At 41.4% G+C, this 24,012-nt stretch overlaps 1 protein-coding gene across 2 annotated transcripts in view; it reads right to left on the bottom strand.

Moving 5' to 3' along the window:
* Window positions 1–440: 440 nt before the first annotated feature.
* Window positions 441–24,012, bottom strand: part of CADM3 (cell adhesion molecule 3) — a 451,826-nt gene continuing 428,254 nt past the window's right edge. Inside the window, exons 7-10 of one of the 2 annotated variants that reach the window (XM_069726955.1) lie at window positions 22,430–22,602; window positions 8,289–8,309; window positions 6,688–6,813; window positions 441–1,867 (exon numbers count right to left, since the gene is read on the bottom strand). In XM_069726955.1, the coding sequence (XP_069583056.1) occupies window positions 1,749–1,867; window positions 6,688–6,813; window positions 8,289–8,309; window positions 22,430–22,602 (439 nt within the window). In that variant the 3' untranslated portion in view covers window positions 441–1,748. The remainder of the gene's footprint in view (window positions 1,868–6,687; window positions 6,814–8,288; window positions 8,310–22,429; window positions 22,603–24,012) is intronic. The other variant, XM_069726964.1, reaches the window with a different exon arrangement.

Here is a 24,012-nt window from a genome sequence, read left to right as displayed (position 1 = left end):
AATTTGTTACCATCTTTTCAGCTAGCCATCAAAAGGTATCAACCACTGAGGACTCTCAATTCTAAATATTTTCTATTCTGTGTTTAGTCTTTTAAAGACTGAGTCCATCAACCCTCAAAATGAGTCTACATCTTGTCTAAGATGTCACGGTTGGGTCAGGTGGATCACCGTATCACTTGATAGCAACACCACCTATCACATTTCTCCCATAAGACTAAAACATTAGAGGGAACACGTTCTATCACTTTTTCTTGTCAAGTTCAGCACTTTGCTAACGTCGGGTGATGTTGGTTGTTTCAACTATTGAGCATTCTTTGAGCCATTAGGTCACTTCAAAATTTTCTCAAATATAAGGAACTGTTCACATATACAAATAGGTATCCAAAATAAGTGGCATAAATTACATAAAAAGTACAAAATGATGGACAAGACAACTATGATACAGCAAAAAAAATAATAATTTATGCCAAGCCTGGTACATACATAGTATGACATATTACAGAGATTTATTGGTTAATATCGGTAACTCTGTCAAATGAATGACGCTGTAAGCTTTGTGAAAAATGAAGTCCACGTTGGTAAAACAAGAATTCACCTGATGACGCATTCAAGTGGTAAATATAATAGGTATGGTGCTTTATAAGAGGTTAAATACCACCTATCCAATGGCGATAACTGGGTTGAAACTGGGATTCTATTGCTGACTGCTAACCAATCAGCTCCAACCATATGACTGTCTCCCCGGACTGGAGGGTGATTGGTTTGTCACTTTCTATTCCCTACTATACCATACCATGCTGTTCCATTAAGACCTGGGGTATTGACATAGGACCAAAAAGCAATGAAAAAAACCCCAAAACATTATGACACTAAGGAAATAACACTGTGCCTCTTAATTCTGTGCGAAACCGAGACCCTGATTAGCATAAGCCAACTCGGTTAGGGACACTGACCTGCCTCGAAACTGGGAATTAACTGGCACTTCCCATTTTCTTATCACCTCTCCAGTAGCCAACGTTTAAACTTGTCGAGTGCCAAAAACATCACTTTCTCAACCAGAACTGATTGGGTAAGGGGCATCGGCTACAAAAAAAAAATTTAACCCTCCAAACCATCTGATACTCCACAACCTCGAGGAGGAGTCGTAAATCATACAAGTTTACAGGTTTTAAAATGGAAGCGTTAATTGTGGCACCTTATAAATGTCTCCCTATGTGTTCCTGACGGATAACACTCCTTCCTAGAAAATATCTATCCTACCAGTTTAATTTACCCAGAAATAAAAATAAAAAACACTAAATATTTTATATATACTTTCCCATCCTCCCGCTTGACCCACCCAACATTCCAAAGTAAAAAAAAAACAAAACAAAAGGATAAAACTTTATACACATAAATGAAAATAAACCGAAAATATCTTAACTCACGATTATTATTTGTTAGAATAGTGCGTTCACCGAAGATATGTAGATTTAAGCAAGCAACTTTTATCTTTTTTAGAAGTTTTTAGTAATAACTTTTATACAAGTTTCTTTGTTTTTTAGAAGCACATTCTCTCCCGATCACTGTCCCTTTCTCTCCTGTCCCCCTCCGTCTCCTTGCTGTATAGCCCTGGTAGAGAGAAAGAGAGAGTCGTCCACGTCAGATATTCTGAACGTTGGTTTCAATTTTTTTCTGCCGCTGCTGTTTTATGTTATTTTATGTTGATCTTGCTGCCGTTGTCACATTTGTAGGAGAAGGTGTATAGCTTATATGAAATATTCCTTTTTATCGTCGGACCCTCCTTGCCCGCCTTCTGCATTGATTATGGCGGTGTCTGCGTCGGGGGCGTCATCTGATCCTTTGGCTTCGTGGGTGAGATAGGTCCCTGAAAATGGACAAATAGACAAGACTGCAACATCACTGTTATCATCCTCACATCTTCTTAGCAGAGAAAGCAAGATAGAGTGTGTGCTACATGCTGATATCCAAGGGGTAACATTTCTTCTTGCAGAGATTGACATGTCAAGCCTGACATACCAATCTGAGGTGCCTTCAAAGCCTTGCAATGCTCCTCTGGGAAATTAAATATGCAAATTGTCTCTTCATAGTGGAAGAGGACTAGAACCAGGGCGAACATCACCACCCGGCGCACCTGGGCACATGCCAGGGCCCTGAGGAAGCACAAGGCCCGGGGACACCGGCGCGCTATGGGGCAAGGAGAGGTGAATATTTGATTTTTTTTAATGTATGGAGTATTAAACAGTGGGTATGGAAAGTATTCAGACCCTTTTAAGTATTTCACTCTTTGTTTCATTGCAGCCATTTGGTAAATTCAAAAAAGTTCATTTTTGTTCTCATTAATGTACACTCTACACCCCATCTTGACTAAAAAAAACAGAAATGTAGAAATTTTTGCATATTTATTTAAAAAAGAAAAACTGAAATATTACATGGTCATAAATATTCAGACACTTTGCTCAGACACTCATATTTAAGTCATATGCTGTCCAATTCCTTGTGATCTTCCTTGAGATGGTTCTAACCCTTCATTGGAGTCCAGCTGCGTTTAGTTAAACTGATAGGACTTGATTTGGAAAGGCACAAACATGTCTATATAAGACCTCACATCTCACAGTGCATATCAGACCAAATGAGAATCATGAGGTCAAAGGAACTGGCCAAGGAGCTCAGAGACAGAATTGTGGCAAGGCATAGATCTAGCCAAGGTTATAACAGAGTTTCTGCAGTACTCAAGGTTCCTAAGAGCACAGTGGCCTCCATAATCCTTAAATGGAAGACGTTTGGGACCACCTGAAGTCTTCTTAGACCTGGCCGTCCAGCAAAACTGAGCAATCGTGGGAGAAGAGCCTTCGTGAGAGAGGTAAAGAAGAACCCCAAGATCACTGTGGCTGAGCTCCAGAGATGTACTAGGGAGATGGGAGAAAGTTCCACAAAGCTAACTATCACTGCAGCCCTCCAACATTTGGGCCTTTATGGCAGAATGGCCTCACTAAAGCCTCTCATCAGTGCAAGACTTATGAAAGCCCGCATAGAGATAGCTAAAAGACACATGAAGACTCCCAAATTATGAGGAATAACATTCTCTGGTCTGATGAGAAGATAGACTTTTGTGGTGATAATTCTAAGCGGTATGTGTGGAGAAAACCAGGCACTGCTCATCACTTGCCCAGTACAATCCCAACAGTGAAACATGGTGGTGGCAGCATCATGCTATGGGGGTGTTTTTCTGGATGAAAACCTCTTCCAGAGTGCTCTTGACCTCAGACTTGGCTGAAAGTTCACCTTCCAACAAGACAATGACCTTAAGCACACAGCTAAAATAACTAAAGGCCCCTTCACATTAAGCGACGCTGCAGCGATACAGACAACGATCCGGATCGCTGCAGCGTCGCTGTTTGGTCGCTGGAGAGCTGTCACACAGACCGCTCTCCAGCGAGCAACGATGCCGGTAACCAGGGTAAATATCGGGTAACTAAGCGCAGGGCCGCCCTTAGTAACCCGATGTTTACCCTGGTTACCATGCTAAAAGTAAAAAAAAACAAACACTAGATACTTACCTACCGCTGTCTGTCCTCCAGCGCTGCGCTCTGCTTCTCTGCTCTCCTCCTGTACTGTCTGTGAGCCGGAAAGCAGAGCGGTGACGTCACCGCTCTGCTTTCCGGCTCACAGACAGTACAGGAGGAGTGCAGAGCACAGCGCTGGAGGACAGACAGCGTTAGGTAAGTATCTAGTGTTTGTTTTTTTTTACTTTTAGCATGGTATCCAGGGTAAACATCGGGTTACTAAGCGCGGCCCTGCGCTTAGTTACCCGATGTTTACCCTGGTTACCAGTGAAGACATCGCTGGATCGGTGTCACACACGCCGATCCAGCGATGTCTCCAGGGAGTCCAGCGACGAAATAAAGTTCTGGACTTTATTCAGCGACCAACAATCTCCCAGCAGGGGCCTGATCGTTGGTCGCTGTCACACATAACGATTTCATTAACGATATCGTTGCTACGTCACAAATAGCAACGATATCGTTAACAATATCGTTATGTGTGAAGGTACCTTTAGGAGTAGCTTCAGAACAACTCTGTGACCATTCTTGACTGGCCCAGCCAGAGCCCTTACCTAAACCCAATTGAGCATCTCTGGAGAGACCTGAAAATGGCTGTCCACCAACGTTCTCCATCAAAAATGATGGAACTGGAGAGGATCTGCAAGGAATAATTGAGAGGATCCCCAAATTCAGGTGTTAAAAAACTTGTTGCATCATTCCCAAGAAGACTCATGGCTGCACTAGCGCAAAAGGGTGCTTCTACTTAATACTGAGCAAAGGTTCTGAATACTTATGGCCATGTGATATTTCAGTTTTTCTTTTTTAATAAATTTGCAAAAATTACGACATTTCAGTTTTTTTTCTGTCAAGATTGGGTGCAGAGTGTACATAAATGAGAAAAAAAATGAACGTTTTTGAATTTACCAAATGGCTGCAATTAAACAAAAAGTGAAAAATTTAAAGGGGTATGAATACTTTCCGTACACACTGTAAAGGGCCCATTTTATATGGAGAAGTACATGGAGCCCAATCTGTATGGAGCAATATATGGGGCCCATACTGTATGGAGCTATATATGGGGCCCATACTGTATTGAGCATTATATGGATCCCATACTGTACGGGGCAATATATGGGGCCCATGCTGGATGGAGCAATATATGGGGACGATTCTGTATGGAGCATTATATGGAGCTCATTATTCAGTATGAAGCATTATATGGAGTCCATTATTCTGTATGGAGCATTATTGGTGTCCATTATTCTGTATGGAGCACTACATGGGGCTCATTATACTGTATGGAGGACTATGTCATGCCCATAAAACTGTATGGAGGACTATATGATGCCCATAATACTATATGGAGTACTATGTGGTGCCCATAGTATTATATCAGGTCTATTCAGTATGGAGCAATATATGGGGCCCATTTTTCTATATGGAGAATTATGAGGCCCATTCTGTATTGAGTATTATATGGGGCCCAATCTGTATGGATATATATATGGGGCCCATACTGTATGGAGCTATATATGGGTCCCATACTGTATGGAGCATTATATGAGTCCCATACTGTATGGGGCAATATATAGGGCCCATATTGTATGGAGCAATATATGGGGCCCATTCTGTATGAAACATTATATGGGGCCCAATTTTCTGTATGGAGCATTTAATGGGGCCCATTATTCTGTATGGAGCATTATATGGGGCCCATTCTGTATGAAGAATTATATGGGGCCCATTATTCTGTATGGAGCATTATATGAAGTCAATTATTCTGTATGAAGCATTATATCAGGTCCATTATTCTGTATGGAGCGTTATATAGAGTCCATTATTTTGTATTGAGCATTATAAGGGGTCCATTATTCTGTATGGAGCATTATATGAGGCTCACTATACTGTATGCAGCAATATATGGGACTCATTATACTGTATGGAGAACTATGTGGTGCCCATAATACTGCATGGAGGACTATACTGTCTGGTCTCAAATGAAATATTTTGAATCTCTGCGGTACACGCACTGTGCGCTGTGAGGATTAATCGGTTTCTTAGTATTGTAGCATTTACAATAGATATCACTCATGTAATGTGAGAAGTTAAATCTTTGGCATTGTACTATACCTAGATTTATCTGCTGTATCTATGCATCACGAATTGTAATATGTGGGTAAATTGCCCCCTGAGACTCTTTCGCACGGGGCTCATGAAAACCTGGAGCCGGCCCTGACTAGAACTCTAGTGCCACCTATTTGAAGTAGCAATGCTAAAAGTCAATATCAACCTTTTAATGGGCCTTGTCACATGCCTTAAGACAGAAGTCAAACTGGAATCTCAATTTGCAGACACTGTGTTTCGGGGTACTGCCCCTCATCAGTGTAAAGTGTGAGATCTGGTTTGGCTGGGTTAGAGATGCCTGACCGACATCCAAGGGGTAATGTTTGGAGAGTGACATGTCAAGTGTGACATGCCAAAAGTCTCCTTACCTTGTGCGCCCGGAGGCATGTTTCGTTCTATCTTGAGAGTGAAATGCGCCGTGGGATGGCGGGCATAACACACGCACTGGTAATCATTTCATGTAGGTGCTACTTTAAATTATTGTTTTATCACACTGCTAGTCTATTTGGGTAGCAAGGGAAAAGCATATCCCATGGTATCAAAGCTTTTAAAGTCAGGCGGATTATTTGCATTGCTGTTTGAATTAGTGAGTACTGTCACCATGTGTATAGGAGCGTAAAATCCCTACTCTGAGGACAGCAGCCTCATTCTTATTGTATGTATTTATTTATATTTTTTGTTATTCTATTTTTTATGTTATTTTATGTTACTCTATTTAAGTGAAAAGTATTTTTATGGATTCTTCTTCAGTGCTAGATTCTCTACAGACCAGCCATCGTGATCCTTGATAGAAGGCCAAGTAAGGTTGTGAATGGTCCACTCTAATCTAAGAAGCTTTAGACCTTGAAGAAGAAAGTGTAGGATCTTTGGGAGGTTCCCACAATATTCTACTGCTCTTTTAAACGAGAACCCCAAAGTGTGTAGTTTTTTATCAGTCAAGCATTTTTTTTCTTACTGTATAAACATAATGTAATGTCATGTAATAAGGGTGCAGTAGAACCTCTATGGTGGACCTTACCTTTGTGTCTGATCAGGTAGCGTCCCAAGACAATAAGCAGACAGAAAAGCAGGAAGGCGATGACTGCTACCACACCTCCAATAACTGCATGGTCAATGCTTGACTGTGAGGGAATGGGGCTGGGGTCTGGTGGGAGCCAGGTTGAGAAGATAATTGAGGGTTCCACAAAGAAGCACAACAGAAGAAGTAGGACATAATTGGAGGACGGAAGAGGAAGACAACAACATGAAAAGTAGAGGTTAACATTTTGAAATATTGTAAAGAAAGCAGCAGTAAAGTCAGAAAAAAAATCAATCTAAAATGTATGAAAAAAAAGTTGCAATAAACTTAAAAAAGCACGTTCTGTATAAGGAGCAGCGTAATTAAAACAATAGGGAATTCCTGCGACACAGTTAGAGAAATGTACGCTGGTTAGTTGAAGTGTTCTCTACAGACTTGGTGAATATTTTACCACTTTGAAGGTTTGTCATGACCAAGCCAGGAGTCTAAAAAGTCCTTGTTTGGCCCACCTGTTGCTGGGCAGAGAACTAACTTCAGGAAGCAGAGGCATGAGAAGTGCTTTATCACACCCAGAGCACTTTGCATACAAATTAATTTGCTGATTTCTTGGGAATCCAAGGTTAAAGGCAAGACATACCTAATATAACTGGGTGCCTGGACTGCCACTGCCAATTTAGGTAAGATATGTGACTCTGTTAAGCATGGGGTTGTGCCAATCATTCATTTGGACATTTGAGTTATAATTATATGCCGTACATATGGTATATACATCCTTTGGGATTATTGTTGTCCAATTTATTTATATTAGGTATGTCTTGCCCCTTTGTATATTCACATATAGAGAGTGTTATCACTCCTGTAACTGCCTTGAGTCATATATACACACTATGTAATGTTGTTCAACCCAGGTGTCCCACCTATTGTTGTTTGTTTGTGGTGCTTACTGGGTTTTACTCAAGCATGGTTTTAATATTATTGAAATAAAGCATTTATTTTACTTTTGTGGCTTTATTTACATGTTTTTTGGTGAGATATATATATATATATGTATGTATATATATATATATATATATATATATATATATATTGTAAGAACCTAAAAGGAAACTATAGTTGACCATCCCATGTAGTGGTCACAATGGGCCTAGGGAGATGTTCTCCAGCACCAAGTGAAAGTAGTTAAAACTTGGCCTTTAACAATATAGGATAAAAAAATGGCAGAATATGCACACATTAATAAAAAATCCGTAATGCTAACGCATTTTGGATAGAAAAAAACACAATCATGGAGTTTTATACCCAAAACAAGTTCGCATTATGTTTTTCTTTAACATGAGAATATTCTGCCAACTTTCCTTTTGGTGCTGGAGAACATCTTCTTTTGGATGACTCCAAGCTTTATCAAAGAGTGTCAGTGAGTGTGAGAGAGTGGGATATTAATGCAAAAAGGAGTCAACTCAACATTTCCCAGTTTTAGGTGGTGTAATGCAAGCAAAACTTAATTCATAAATGACTTTTACAACCGAAACGATGGGAGAGAACATTCTGAATTCATGCAAAAGCTAAGAGTGAATACTGGATGCCTAAGAAATAATGGATACCTTGGTAAAATGTCTGGGATTCTGCAGTGGGATGGGAGGTCAGTATGGTTGACGTCAGGCAGCAGGCAAGATAATGGAGGTTACAAAACGGAGAAAGCAACGGGAGGGAAAAATGAGAGACGATAAAATGACAAGCAGTGGATTCAGCAGCAGACAATACATTGGTCGCAGCCATTAGTAAAAGCAAACAGAACGTGTCGGTGGTGGTGTAGTCACCAGACGACAAGCAACATTGCCCTCGGACAACTCTGATTTGCATGCATTTACATGGCGGACGATGAATAATACACTATAAAATAATCAGCCAGACATAGTAAAGCATATCTTTTTGAACAGACATTTTATAGTGATGATGTCATTATTATAACATATTTCATAATAATACATCCCTACTGACAACCATGCATGGTGGTTAAATTATTTGACTACATGATCTATTGTCATGAGAATCGGACTCCTTGAACCACTCAAACAAAATGGCCAGCCTCATGTTCTCAACGGAATAGGGGTTGCTATTGTGAAGACAGAGAAAAATTCATTATTTTAAGTCTTTGTTGTTTACCCCGATGAAAGCTTCAAAGGCTGATATATGAGGCACGGCTCGTTTAGTTTTAGATTTGAATTTCTTTTTGATCTGCGCTTCTCCGTAGTTGACAAACAAGACTGAAGCCTGACAATAGATCTGGCACGGACAAGTTTCTCTCGCGTCAAAGGAGTCAACAATACAAGTCTTCCACCTATTCTTCAATGGGGAAATCAACGAGATGTGTGGCTTCTTTACAAGCGAAAATTCACATTTTTCAGGTCGGTGGTTATAAATAGATGAAATTATACTTCCCACCTACGTAATCCATGTATTTGTACTCTGTAGGAAGCCAGAAAAGCTGATAAGACTCATGAACATTTCACATGGAAGCTGTGAAGTTTACAAAATTTGCTGAGTAAATATGGGCCATTGTTAAACTGCTGCGAGGAAATGTGGAAGAGGAACGTGGTTCGATGTTTAAGGACACACTGTGCCATTCTTATCTGAAATATGATTAATAATCATGAAGTGAATCATTCCGCAAGAAAAAAAAAAGAGGTCCTCAGCTACTTTAGGCTACCCACAGAGCATTGCATTAGAAAACGCAATGACTATATTAAGATAATACAAAGTAATAAACAGCGTGATATCCTTACAATCAAGGGATAACGGCGCTCTTATATCTGATGAGTATACATCTAGTTGGGCCTCCACAGGAAGGCATCTTGTTTGAAGACATCTGGGTCATTGGACATCAAGATACCGGTGACACCATATGGGTTTTAGAAGAATATTTTCATAGCAAGAAGTATTAAAAAGTACTTGATGTCAAGAATTTTGGATTAACCGCTGCATTCCATATCTCATCATACAGGATCTAGTCCTTGGAGTGAGAAATCAAAGACTCCATGAAAAACCATGTTAGGAGATAACTATGAAGAAAACTGTGAACTCATTTTATCTCAAAATGTTCAGATTGTTGGCCCCTTCATGGGAAGGTATCTACTTCATGAACAATCCCGATTTTAAAAAAATTCCTTACACATATGATAAATGTTGGATGAAATGGCCGATTTGGACAATAACAAATGATCGTTGGCTCTTTTGGTGACATAGATGATCGTTTTCTTCAAATAATGCCCAACCAATGAACGATTGGTGTAATTCAAAACAACGATCCTGAATGTTGCATTTTTGGGGAGTATTGATAAGGACTTGGCTGCATCATCAGCTATAAAAATCTAACATCTCCATCAGATAATGGCATCATGTCTTTAAAATTTGTTTGTATCCTGATGTCTTAAAATGCTCCTCTCGTTGGGGGAGGCTCCTCTATTTAGGTGGAGGCTCCTCTATTCAGGGGTAGGCTCCTCTCCTTGGGGGAGGCTCCTCTATTCAGGGGAAGTCTTCTCTACTTGGTGGAAGTCTCCTTCACTCAGGACCACCCTCAATGAACCGAAAATAAATTCTACTAATTTGAATGGCTGCAAGGAAATTCTCCATTTCCATTCCCTGCAGGGGAGCTTTCTAAATGGTAATGGCTTCCTCAAAATGGCTCCCTTCTGAAAAGGTCTCCCCCCTTTAAAGAAGTTTTAAAAAATTCTAATTTTTGAGAAACAAAACCACTTGTGCTCAAAAGCTGTATCCTGTAAATGCCACTTAGCTCCGTCCATGCTGCTGGAGAACCTAAAATTGAGCTCCTTTCATAGTCTTAGTGTTGGATCTGAAGTCAATTAGTAAAATAAGGATATTTCTTAAATGTAGAAGATTGTCAGACCTACGTACCACATACTATGTTAATGGTTTCTTCACTCTGGAGGGTTAAACCAGCGTCACTATGAATTCCAGCATAATAACCAACACGATCCTTTCACATTAAAAAGCCATTTTCCGATGGCGCCCTCCCTTACATTTCTGGCATTGATTTTCTGGAGGGGGCAGAAATAACTCTTTAAATTAAACAATTGTTGGACAAATTAAATTCTGAAAGCAGTCGCAGGGAAGTGCTATTAATCGATGCCAACTTCTTGCTGTTTAATACACAAACGTATTCAAAGAAAAGAGGTTTTATTCTCTTGATTAGCAGCGAAACGGGAAACTGAGCCGGAGGAAATTGATTAGGTCCGTATGATGATCGCTGCGCGGCTTGTAATTAGAAGAATCAGGGAGATAGGACGGAGGAGCCTGGGTCTGATCTAATGGGATTTTTGTTTTGGTTTGATAACCCAAATGGGTTCCTTTATCAAGCCAAAACACAACGAGAAAGCAGCGATACACATTACATCGGCGGGAGATTTGGGCGAGACATTTAGTGGCGTGTACGCATGTGTTTGATTAAACATGGCTTTAGTTCATGACATCTCAGACCCAGTACAAGGAGGGGAATGAAAAATGGAACTTAATTAGAAATAATTTGTTATATTACCCAATTACAAGCCGCATTAACCACCATGTCTATGGTCTTTATAGTTAGTTTTACTGATCACTAAATTTGGTCTTTTAATTACAGTAATCCTTAAAGCTCTGGTTTAGTATAGTGTGTCCATACCGCTGTATCTATATGGCCCCTTTACAGTACCCAGTTTGCTTCACTCCCTATACATTATTATAATACACAAACTATGAGAATTTCTTGTAAAGTAGCTTGGATTCACTGCTGGACACCACTCAAAGGGATTTTGTCAGCAGAAAATGACTGTTCAAACCAAGCACAGGCGCTCGGTGCAAACTGGCCAAACTGTTAATACACCTTGTAGCTTCATCGGGGGGGAGGCTGTGGTCATTGGCGCAGCCCCTGACCCTTCCTGAAACAAAGCGTCATCAGGTGCAGAGGCTGTGGTCACTGTCACAGCCTCTGATGTTCCCTACAATGAAGCATCATCTGGGCGAGAGGCTGCGGTCATTGTCACAGCCCCTGACCCTTCCTGAAGCGAAGATTCATCGGGGGGGAGGCTGTGGTCATTGGCGCAGCCCCTGACCCTTCCTGAAACAAAGCGTCATCAGGTGCAGAGGCTGTGGTCACTGTCACAGCCTCTGATGTTCCCTACAATGAAGCATCATCTGGGGGAGAGGCTGCGGTCATTGTCACAGCCCCTGACCCTTCCTGAAGCAAAGCTTCATCGGGGGGGAGGCTGTGGTCATTGGCGCAGCCCCTGACCCTTCCTGAAACAAAGCGTCATCAGGTGCAGAGGCTGTGGTCACTGTCACAGCCTCTGACCTTCCCTACAACGAAGCGTCATCAGGGGGAGAGGCTGCGGTCATTGTCACAGCCCCTGACCCTCCCTGAAACAAAGCCTCATCAGGTGCAGAGGCTGTGGTCACTGTCACAGCCTCTGACCTTCCCTACAACGAAGCGTCATCTGAGGGAGAGGCTGCGGTCATTGTCACAGCCCCTGACCCATCCTGAAGCGAAGCTTCATCGGGGGGGAGGCTGTGGTCATTGGCGCAGCCCCTGACCCTTCTTGAAACAAAGCGTCATCAGGTGCAGAGGCTGTGGTCACTGTCACAGCCTCTGACCTTCCCTACAATGAAGCATCATCAGGGGGAGAGGCTGCGGTCATTGTCACAGCCCCTGACGCTTCCTGAAAAAAGCTTCATCGGGGGAGAGGTTACAGTCATTGTCACAGCCCTGGCCTTCCCTAAAACAAAGCGTTATCAAGGGTGAAAGGTTAGGGTCACTGTCACAGCCCCTGACGCTCCCTACAACAAAGCGTCTTCAAGAGCAGAGGTTGCGGTAATTGTCACAGCCCTTGACCCTCCCTAAAAGGAAGTGTCATAATTGGAAGAGGCTGCAGGCATTGTCACACCCCCGACCCCTCCGGAAGTGTGGCACCCCAGGAGTTCGGGTACCACAGTAGTGCTGCCTTCCTCTCGGGAGACAAGTGAGATTCCCTTTGGCAGGTTATCACACACACAACACCTTCCAAATCCATGCCAGGAGGGGGAGCTCAAAACCCTGTTTTAGGGCAGCTTCCCTGGATAAAGATCCTGGTTTGGAAGCGGAGTGAGTTCAGTCAGTGCAGACAGTCTGTGTGCGAGGACAGACAGGAATAGAGCACAGTGGAGATACAGGACTCCAGGAGGGGACTAGGATGGCCTCCAGGGAGTCAGAGCGCAGTAGCTGGGAATCGGGAGCCCGAGGCTTCTGGTGGAATAAGAAACAGAGCAGAACCAGAGGGCATGGACCTTGCCCATATTTACCTGTAGCACAGCAGCACCTTGGAGCCTGGAGTCACCGTGACAGGACCCAGTAGGCATGGCTCAAGCTGCCTGCCATACAGGTACCTGTGTGCGATATATACTGTGCTTGGTCTTGCGCCCATTACCAGTGTTCTTATCGGTGCGTGTGCGCTCTGCTCCCCCTTGTGTAGCCTTTGCGCATGTGCATGGGCACCATGACAACGACATACACTTCTGGCTATTGCCACTTCCTGTAACGCTCCATGCGGCGGCTGCGACTGGCGCTTCAACCCGGCTCTGCACACCGGTTTGTATTTACTTTATTATTATCTACATGTGTGTGTATATATACCTTAGAAACGACTGACGACCTTACTTCCCCTGACGAAGCTGCGGTGAGCAGCGATACGCGTGGGGCTCTTGCCTCACCGCTTACTTGGTCCTGTGTCCTACTGACCATGCTTCACTGACCTGAGCTTTCAGTACTGGTGCTGTCTTTTTTACCTTTTTTGGCACCATCTGTTGTCTTTTTATTGACCTTATGGACTTATTGCCCTATATTTATATCTGTACTGTGTTTCACTCCTAATTATCAATCCAATCTGGGGGTGTTTCATTATTTTTAAGCTCAGGATAGGGGGCATGCCTATAGTTAGTCTGTGTATTATCATGGGCGCTCCATGGCTAGCATTGTTATGGTATTACTTATGTGTGCACATCATTGTAATTTATTGGATTTAATCATGATTGCAGTATACTGTGTACCATTTCTTTGTTTCCAACTGTTTCATCGGGTAAATTAGACCTTCAGCCGCTTATCTGTCAGGTTTTTTTTGCTGTACTATATTTATGTACAAGGGACATTATATACTGATATTAACATAGCCTGGTACATTACTTATGTTGTTGTTCTTTGCGTTATTATGTTTTGCTATGTTATATTATGTACCATTGTATAGGGGTGGGGCTCATTGGTCCTATATTTAGGCCTATTTTAAATGGTTTTATTCTGTGTTTGTTGTTTTTTTGAGGTGTAATTAAAGTATATATTTGACTTTTGTATTTCCTGGGTGTGCATACCATTTTTTGGTCTTGTCTTTTCTTCTTTGTGCTCTGTTTATGGTATTTTACAGACCAGGTTTTGCACCCTGTTGTGCTATATATGCAGGGGTGCACCCCTTATATTCATGTTTGCCATACAGGTACCTGTCCCCGGACAGGAGAATGAATAAGGACTTTGCTTAGGACACTAAGTGGCAGCAGGGACCTCAGAGACAGTAAGCATATAGTGGGAGGCTCCTACCTGACCTGCCAAGGGGTTTCCACTTGTCTCTGGACTACCCGCACTTCTAATTCACCTGTTGCCGGTGCCCTGGTCTGTGGCCTGTCACCCACAAGTAAGCCTGGTAAAGACTTACAACCTATCTCCTCCATTTATTCACCGGCCTTACCATCTACACCACACACCATAGGACCCCTGGGGACCCCACTTCACATGTGGGAAGTGTAACATCTGGGCTGCCACAACATCCCCCAGGGGACCCCTCTAATGCAGCGTCGGACCCTCTATTGACCGGTGGTGTCACGACACACTTTGAACATTTAACTTCCTTTAATGTTGATGCCCAGGGCCATGGACCAGGTTGTAGCCACCGTAACAACCCCACTTTGCGACTGGACCCAATACCAAGTATCCCACTGCCCTGTGGGCGTCAGAAGCATCATAAGGGGGAGTGGCTGCAGTCATTGTCACACCTCCAGCCAATTCCTAAATGGAAGCATCATAAAGGGGAGAGGCTGAAGTCATTGTCACACCCCTGTCCCTTCCCTAAAAGGAAGCGTCATAATGGGGAGAGGCTGCGGTCATTGTCACACCCCCGACCCGTCTCTAAAAGGGAGCGTCATAAGGGGGCGAGGCTGCAGTCATTGTCACATCCCCGGCCCCTACCGAAAAGGAAGCTTCATAAGGGGGAGAGCCTGCAGTCATTGTAACACTCCCGGACCCTCCCTAAAAGGAAGGGTCATATTGGCAATTTGGACTTATTGACAGATTATCAGTAAATAAAATTAGAACCTCTGTGGAAAATGTGATTTCACAGGTTGGAATGGAATTTTTCAGCCGTGGTCATCTAACACTACATGTGTTTGGTGTGACATATCAAGTATGGCCAATCAATAGCCATTCTGTACAATAAAATTCTTAATATGCAAATGTAGTATAGCATGTTGCTGGCTGGATCGATGGTATGGCATTGCCATGGCTGTGTTTTGGATTATCATGATGTTAAGTGCATGGCCAATGTTAAGAGTTTCGTGCAACTCTTTGGTTAGTGGAAAAAATTTTGTCAAAAATAACCACATTTTTGAACCGACCTGGTAACTAGGGTTTTATATCAATGTCCCACAATGGTATTGTCCAAATTATTACAGTGTCTTGTTATCCTGGTGGAGTAGTGGGATACTTTTGCCCATTTATAGTATGTCTTGAGTCTATGTAAATTCTACCTAAGCAAGTATGGCCACTTCAAACAGCTATTTTCAAGAAGCTTGAGATGGTATATGGAAAGAACTTTCTTTTGAGTGCTATGTATATGTAAATATGTGACGAGGAGGATGCTCACCTTCTAGGGGGACGTCTACTTCTGATTCTAGGTATGTGCATAAGTGTAAGAATATTCTTGGTTATTCTCCTTCACTAGATCAACGATACTAGTCCTGAACTTCAATAAATGCCATCCATGATTGTCAGCTCCAGAAACTATTTTTTTTCTCGCCAATTTGTGAGACAACTACTCTCTTCTCTACTCCATAAGAGGGGAAATGTCTTTTGAAACACGTTGAACCAGTACTAAGTAGCTTCAATCCTATGAACTTGGGTGGAGATAGCTTTGCCAATTTTTTTATGGCACAATAGGAAAACTAGTAGACAACAACAAGGAGAAATTTCACTATAACTGAATTAAGGGCAATGTCTTGGAAAGGTTGCAGCACCAAGTTGAATCGTACTAAGCTCTTCAGTATGCCCTTTCTATAGTAAGCTTTTATGCACTCACAGAAGTAGACAAATTCAAATATAAACTGGATCTCCACCTACTGGAAGATAATGGGGACTTTTTTCCTAAATTCCTAATTAATCACCTAAGTCAAGATATAATCACCTAAGTCAAGATATTGTTATTCGAGATACAGTATGTGCTGGGTGACTCTACCAATTACTAGAATGAAACAGTTGAATTGTCTGTCAAAGAAGTCTTGGCTTGGACTTCTACCAATTGCCAGGTCTTCTTTAAGAATCATTCCATCTTTTCTTTTGGACTCTCAGATCTTCTGATTTTTAGGCCTGTCTGTATGAATCTCTTATTGTAATGGGAATGCCTGAAGATCTGGAGAAGAATCCTTGGATTAAGTCCACGGCTCCTTCATTTTTGAAATAGATGGGCTCAAAGGACACAAAATTCCAGAGATGAGATCTTCTGACATGTCTTAGGAAGAGCCTACTCTTTAGTAAAAAAAAAAAACACTTAGAATTTTGGCCCAAAAGTTTTCACATGCGTATTTATTAGACATCCCATTGTACGTTAGGTTTTTTCGATGTTATTTCCTACATTGTTCTGCAGTTCTCCAAAAAGTATTAAAACATATAAATTTTCACGACACTTACTGCTTTAGATGTAAAAATGGATTTATCTTTACGAGCATTGATAAACAAATGACAATATGTGTGTGCGCTGCGGTGAGCAGACTCCTGTGCTACATCTTGTGTGAAAGGAATTCATGCCACTGCTTTATTTTTTCCACAAAAACACAATTATATGAACATTCGTGATATATTGCAAAACTCAGGCAATCTTATTATTTCCTCGTAATGGCTGTAATTTTTTAGCCATTATGTTTCTTTTTTTGTAATTTTGTTTAATATGGTTTATAGGGACACTGGTACGCTTATCTCAATTTGCCATACAGCTCACAGCAGTCTTTTGTTCCCTGTGTGTAGCCATTTGAAGTGGTGGCTGGGCTTTACTTCAGGATAACCGGGATCCTATTAGGGATAAAAATGTAACACCGGGAGGTCTACTGCCACTGTATAGAGGGGGTGATTTGACATTCTTTTAACCATTTACATAGATTACCTATGGATGAAGTTGAGCTAGTTGATTTGGAACAAATCAAGTTTGTTAAACATAAAAATGTAACTCTAACAAATTCAAAAATTTGAGGTTCAATTTACATGATTTAGCAACATGGCAGCCAATACATTTTGCTGGATTTTCTTAAGAGCTTGGCCGCCTTTTGATGGATTCTTTTGAGAGGTAGGAAGTTGTTAAAAAAAATTGCCACCTGACATATACGCTCATCGGGACTGTTTGTGCCAACGTTTAGTTCCTATGTGCACCCATCAGCTCTTCAATTCTCCCAGTTCTGAAGACCATGTGATTAAGTGAGGGAGTGCATACTGAAGTCAAAGACATGCATTGCCCCATATACGCTGCTCCCTGCTCTGAGCCTTATGCAGGGCTACTCACTTTTAGCTCCCTGCTTCCGGTTGTCAGTTACAAGTTACACTTACTCAGGTTCACTCCTGATTTGCAGCTCTGCCTGTTTATAACTGTCCCTGATCTGTGTTTTTGACTACCAGATGGCCTATTAATTTTATAATGCCTTTAACCTTCTAACTTGGCTTTTCTGAACATTTGTTTTCATCCCGCTCCATCAGCCAGTAGCCTTTCTGTGGACATAATTTGGGGGGCCCTGCATAAGTCCAGATCCCTGGTGAAGGCATGGGTGAAGGCAAGGGTTTTCTTTGGAATTTACTAAATGGATTCACGAGTTCTCTCCATGAAAGCCCCTTTAAGAACCACCAGCCCTTCACAGACAGTGCTACCCTTTACAGAAACTATTTGATCATCTCTTTTTATTGGCATACATGCGCTAAGTTAGCTAGAACAAGTGCATATGAATGTTACTAGCTCTCAGGCTCATAAAGGGGGTTAGCTAAGTTGAGGATCCACCCGCTATGATAACCATATGCCCAATGAAAAGGGGTCATTCCTTTTGAGGTTGAGGGAGAACAATAGTTCATCCCACTTGTATTATATGTGTTTGGCCAACTTTTGGGCGCTTTCATAGGAGAGCTATCTGTTGAAGGCATATGATCACCTTTGGGACTATAAGTAGCTATCGGTCCGCCCCTATTCCCCATTGAGGGGGTGAATGAGCTTCTGTGAATAGCTCATTTTCCATGCCATGAAAAGGTTTGAATGTTGAAAACCAGAATTTTCAATCCATCATTTTTCTAGATGTCATGCATAATGGAAAGACTGGGTGGCCCTATACGCATAAGACAGTGGGTCGTTCCATTCAAAGTCATCCAACTGGGCCAACTTTTCTCAAATTTGGAAGAGTCGCTGTTAGGTGAATCCTAAGTGTGATATGAAAGGAAAAATACTAGTTTAATCATAACTTATTTTGTTCAAAACTATTGTGGCCACAGAAAAGGTCTCGGAAATTGTAAATTGCTTGTGTATAGCAACATGAAATTATCGAATAGATTAAAATGATAATCACCATATATTCCTGGAGTCAAATATGGAGCGCGAGCTTGACATATTCACTGTTAATTAACACGTGCAATTAAATAATTATTTAATAAGCTGATGTTTAATGTCTCCATCAGAGCTCTAACACTTTGCAGAAATATTTCTTCCTGATCTTTATGTAACCTCGTATGATAACACTGTTTGTAAACTTATGAATATTCAGGCAGATTGCTCATTCAGACTCCCTATCTTTTGATGCTTTGTTTGGCTAACGATGGCAGTATAATTAGTTTAAAAAGAGATAATGAGAAAGAATGATAATTACCAGGCAACATTAGAATTAAACGGATCAGGAGAAATTAGAACTGGCTTCATCCTGGTGCAGGATACAAATGACTGAAAAATGTATTTTACAAAACGCTGATTTTTTGGATTTGGTTGTCAATCGGGAATTGCGAAGGAGGGGAGAGTGGAGGAGCATCTATTTCTTGAGGGTTCGTCCTCCTAACTAGAGTCTTATTTTTTGTTTTATTTGGGTATCGAATCTTAATAATTTTTCTGAGACAATGGAACAAAGCTGATGGAAATCAGTAACGGGAGGAAGGACACTGAGAGGAGGAGGAGGGAGAGATAAATAGAAAGCGGAAGCTGGCCAGGAGATAAAGGACAGACTGGGAATAGAGCATTGCATAACCAATAAGGTCCGACCTTGTACCTACGATAAGACTCTGATGCAGAAAGCAACCGGGGATTAAGCGATTGTCTGGGATCTGTCGCTACATGGATTTTATCCTGTACTGTTGTATTCTCATTTTAATTTTTCTTCCCCTCGTTGGTGCCAGAGAGAATGGCAGAGGTTTAGCCTTTATTTTGTCTGAACGCTAAAGCTAAGGTCTAAATGCTCTTTTCATGTTGGATCTGAATAGAAATGCAAGATTAGGCAGATGATTGTTGATTAAAATCTTAAGAGTTCGAATGACAGGAGACAGCTGGTGAAACATTGCAGAAACATCTACTTTGTGATTCCAGCCATGGTCATTCCCAACTTGTCCACAGCTGAAAATTCTCCTAAAAACTTTACCCCTTTTGGAAGTTCCTCCTAACAATCCCATAACTACTGTGGTGACTAAGGTGATGTCTTTAAAAAATAACAGTTCATGGGTCATGAAGAAGCCTGGTTTGAAAATACTGTTGTAAAACTTCATGGTTGATTGATCCAGTAAGAATCATGTTGTTTATGTGAAAATAATGATCTTCCTTTTGTTAGATATCCTCAAAAGAATCTCCGGCTGGTATCACAAACCTTCATCACTCGGTTTGACCTAGAAGGTGGCACAAAAGTTTTTATGGATCATCTTAAAGTGGCCGTACAGCAAAAATAAGTCTCAGCCAAATGCCTGTTAGGCCAACAGGCATTCCTCCCTTGTAAGCTTGGCTGAGTGTGCTGGTTTATTATTTCATCCACATATGTCTCTTGTTTCTCCCTATATTTAGAAAGAATGTCTTTGTTGGATAATGCAGCCATCTAATATAACAACACTGAAATTCATTACTTCAGCAAGTTGACTGTGCCTTTTAAGGTGCTTGGAAATTTCCAAAAACAATTGGTTTTAGAATCTCCTAAGTTGTAAGTGTGGAAAAATCGAATGTGTACATGTGGCAATATTTTAAGGCCAACCTTGAAGTTCTAATTGATCCTTGACTTAACGTCATGTAAAAATCAAAACAAATCGACGAGGCCAGCAGAAACAAATTTGTGGAGATGAGTAAACTAAACACCATGGTACCACATTTTCATCACACCATTCAAGAATCCCACTGACCTTAATGTACTACACACCACAGGACCTGCAGCCACCATAGAAGAAGAAAATGCATTGTGTCTCCTGGAGATGAATGTACTAAATGCCGTTGGGCCTCGCAGCCACCATATAATTCAGGAGGGAGATACATTTTGTTTACTGGAGATAGATGTATTAAACACCATGGGACCACACTTCCATCATAGTGTTCATGAAGAAAACATATTCTATCTCCTGGAGGTGAATATACTAAACACCAAGGGTGCACACAGCCACCATACAGTTCAGAAAGGAGACATATTCAATCTCCTGGAGACAGATGTACTAAACACCAAGGTAGCACACAGCCACCATACAGCTCAGGAAGGAGGCACATTCTGTGTCCTGGGGATTAATGTAATAAACACTATGGGTCAACAGTTCCATTATCTCTGTTCAGGAAGGAGATGAGTTCAGTCTTCTGGAGAGGAACATACTAAAAACCATAGGAGTATGCCGCCAACATACAATTCAGGTAAGAGATGATTCCTTTCTCCTAGAGGTAAACGTACTAAACACTGTAGACCCACACTTCCACCATACAGGAAGGAGACACGTTCTGCCTCCTGGAGATGACCATATTAGACACCTTTGAACTACACTTCCATCATACTCTTGAAGAATGATCACAACAAAAAAATGATGATCAGAAGGTCAAATTTCATCAAAAAGTCTATATTTAATTTTATTAAACAACAACTACAAAATTTAAAACACATATCGCCATATTAGGAAAAGAAGGTGAAAATAGAGCGACATGCACACATTGTATAATACATAGTAAGCGACGCTCATGTCTGAACCCACGGTTTACATATATGTGCTCTTTAGCCACAATTTTTGTTTAATAAAATTTATATAGACTTTTTGATGAAATTTGACCTTCTGATCATCATTTTTTTTGTTGTGATCGTATAGATATCTGATGATAGGTCCGGTAATCCGAGGGACACATGGAATTGGTTAATGATAAGTGAATAATTTGTATCATGTGTCCCAGTCATACTTGTTATATTTGGATACTCTTGAAGAAGTAGATGGAGATTAAAATACTAATCTACATAGGACCATGCAGAAAACCATACAGTTCAGGAAGAGATGCGTTGTGTCTTCCAGAGTTGAATGTACTGAACAACAAGAAACCACATTGTCATCATACTGTTCAGGAAGTAGATGCTTTCTGTCATGTGACACAAGAAGAAGCTAAACAATCCAAGAAAGACAGCAAATGAACTTCTGAAGATGATGAAAGGAAATGGGCATATCTATGTCAACAGTAAAACACGTCTTATTTCGACACAACCTGAAGCTCCAAAACAGTTTGCAACTGGTCATAGGGACAAAGATCTTATTGCACTTGTTGAGTGAAACAAAAATGGCCATGGTGACCAAAGTGGAGGATTGCAAACAAAGGAATGACATACTGAAAGTGAGGAATCATATTGTGGAGGTGCAAGCCGGTGAAATAACTGGTGGATATACCAAAACAGATGGCGTAATGAGGAAAAAAAATCTCAAGTCATCAGGTGGGAAGTTAAAGTTTGGTCTCCAGTGACTTCCAAAGTTTTGCCAGGATGGCTAAAAGACAACAATAAGGAGAAAGAAAATAGAGAAGTCATCACAAAGCACTGAGCTTTAAACTGTATGGACAGAACTACTGTAAAGTGTCACAGCAATGAGACCCACAAACAAAACCTTTTTGCGAGAGGCTCGTTCAAGGCTGCCCAAAAGCGGGACTCAGGTTAGACAATGTAAAGGCAAAGCTCCGATACTAACTATATGTCTGGACGTTTCTGAAGTGTGACGGAAGAACTACAAACTGAAACAAATCATAGTCTCTACTCATATTATCCTGACATTTCACACTCTTGGTCTACAGTAGTGATCAGAACAATCGCCTAACAGTGGGAAGGTGGACGAGGACTAAATGTGTATGTAAAATTTTGACTTCAACTGGAGATGTTGGCTAACAAACGGAAAGACATAAAATGAAAACCCGAGCCATGCGTGGGGCATCTATCTGTAAAGATAAACCAGCGTTACAAAATGTGCTCTTACCGTTGACATCCAGATTGTATTCCGCGATGTAGTCGCCCAGGAGGTTGAATACCTGGCACATGTAGGTGCCGCTGTCACTTTTGTTGAGGTTTTGAAATACCAGGCTATTGTGATCGGTAACTGCTGTTGTTGGCAGATCGCCGTTTTTGCGCATCCAGGTGTATTTGAGGGGTCTGAAAGAAAAAAGAACAATTGCGCTGAATGTCAGCACGATGATGGCAATTACACCGATGGAGCTGAGGGCGTACAACGCTTAGAAATACATTTCTACTTCTTACTGAAGTGATACTGTAAATCTTCTCCAAAGCCTCCAACTTGTGGATATTAATCTTACAAATTGGTTAAAAAATTACAAGCTCCAGTAAAAACCTGAGAGACACAGGCCGATAACACTGTGCTACAAAAATGTACTAGACGCAAGACAGACAAAAAACGGTTTTACCTGCTTATTTTTGTGCAGGTATACCTTAAATGAACCCATCAGGATAAATGACACTCATAAACTGCTACCACAGCTTCATACTGTTGGAACCTTGCTACAGTTCGGTATTATCAGACATTGTACAGGAGGAGGTGAGCTGTGACATCACCTATTGTGAATGGTGGATCCTGTTATCTACTGTATATAGAGGTGTTATCAGTCATTGTACAGGAGGAGGAGGTGAGCTGTGACATCACCTATTGTGAATGGTGGATCCTGTTATCTACTGTATATAGAGGTGTTATCAGTCATTGTACAGGAGGAGGAGGTGAGCTGTGACATCACCTATTGTGAATGGTGGATCCTGTGTTATCTACTATATATAGAGGTGTTATCAGTCATTGTACAGGAGGAGGAGGTGAGCTGTGACATCATCTATTGTAATGGTGGATCCGGTGTTATTTAATGTATATAGAGGTGTTATCAGTCATTGTACAGGAGGAGGAGGAGAGCTGTGACATCAGCTATTGCGAATCGTGGCTCCTGTGTTATCAGCTGTATATAGATGTGTTATCAGTCATTGTACATGAGGAGGAGGCGGTGAACTGTGACATCACCTATTGTGAATGATGGATCCTGTGTTATCTACTATATATACAGATGTTATCAGTCATTGTACAAGAGGGGGAGGAGGTGAGCTGTGACATCACCTATTGTGAATGGTGGATCCTGCTATCTACTGTATATAGAGGTGTGATCAGCAATTGTACAGGAGGAAGAGGTGAGCTGTGACATCACCTATTGTGAATGGTGGATCCTGTGTTATATACTGTATATAGAGGTGTTATCAGTCATTGTACAGGAGGCGGAGGAGGTGAGCTGTGACATCACCTATTGTGAATGGTGGATCCTCTGATATTTACTGTATATATAGGTGTTATCAGTCATTGTACAGGAGAAGGATGTGAGCTGAGATATCACCTATTGTGAATGGTGGATCCGGTGTTATTTAATGTATATAGAGGTGTTATCAGTCATTGTACAGGAGGAGGAGATGAGCTGTGATATCACCTATTGTGAATGGTGGATCTGGTGTTATCTACTGTATATAGAGGTGTTATCTGTCATTGTACAGGAGGAGGAGTTGAGCTGTGACATCAGC

This window comes from Ranitomeya imitator, chromosome 1 (assembly GCF_032444005.1).
Source record: "Ranitomeya imitator isolate aRanImi1 chromosome 1, aRanImi1.pri, whole genome shotgun sequence".
Classification (NCBI taxonomy): Eukaryota; Metazoa; Chordata; class Amphibia; order Anura; family Dendrobatidae; genus Ranitomeya; species Ranitomeya imitator.
The sequence above is the reverse complement of the archived record's forward strand: the minus strand, read 5'-3'. Positions and strand labels throughout refer to the sequence as shown.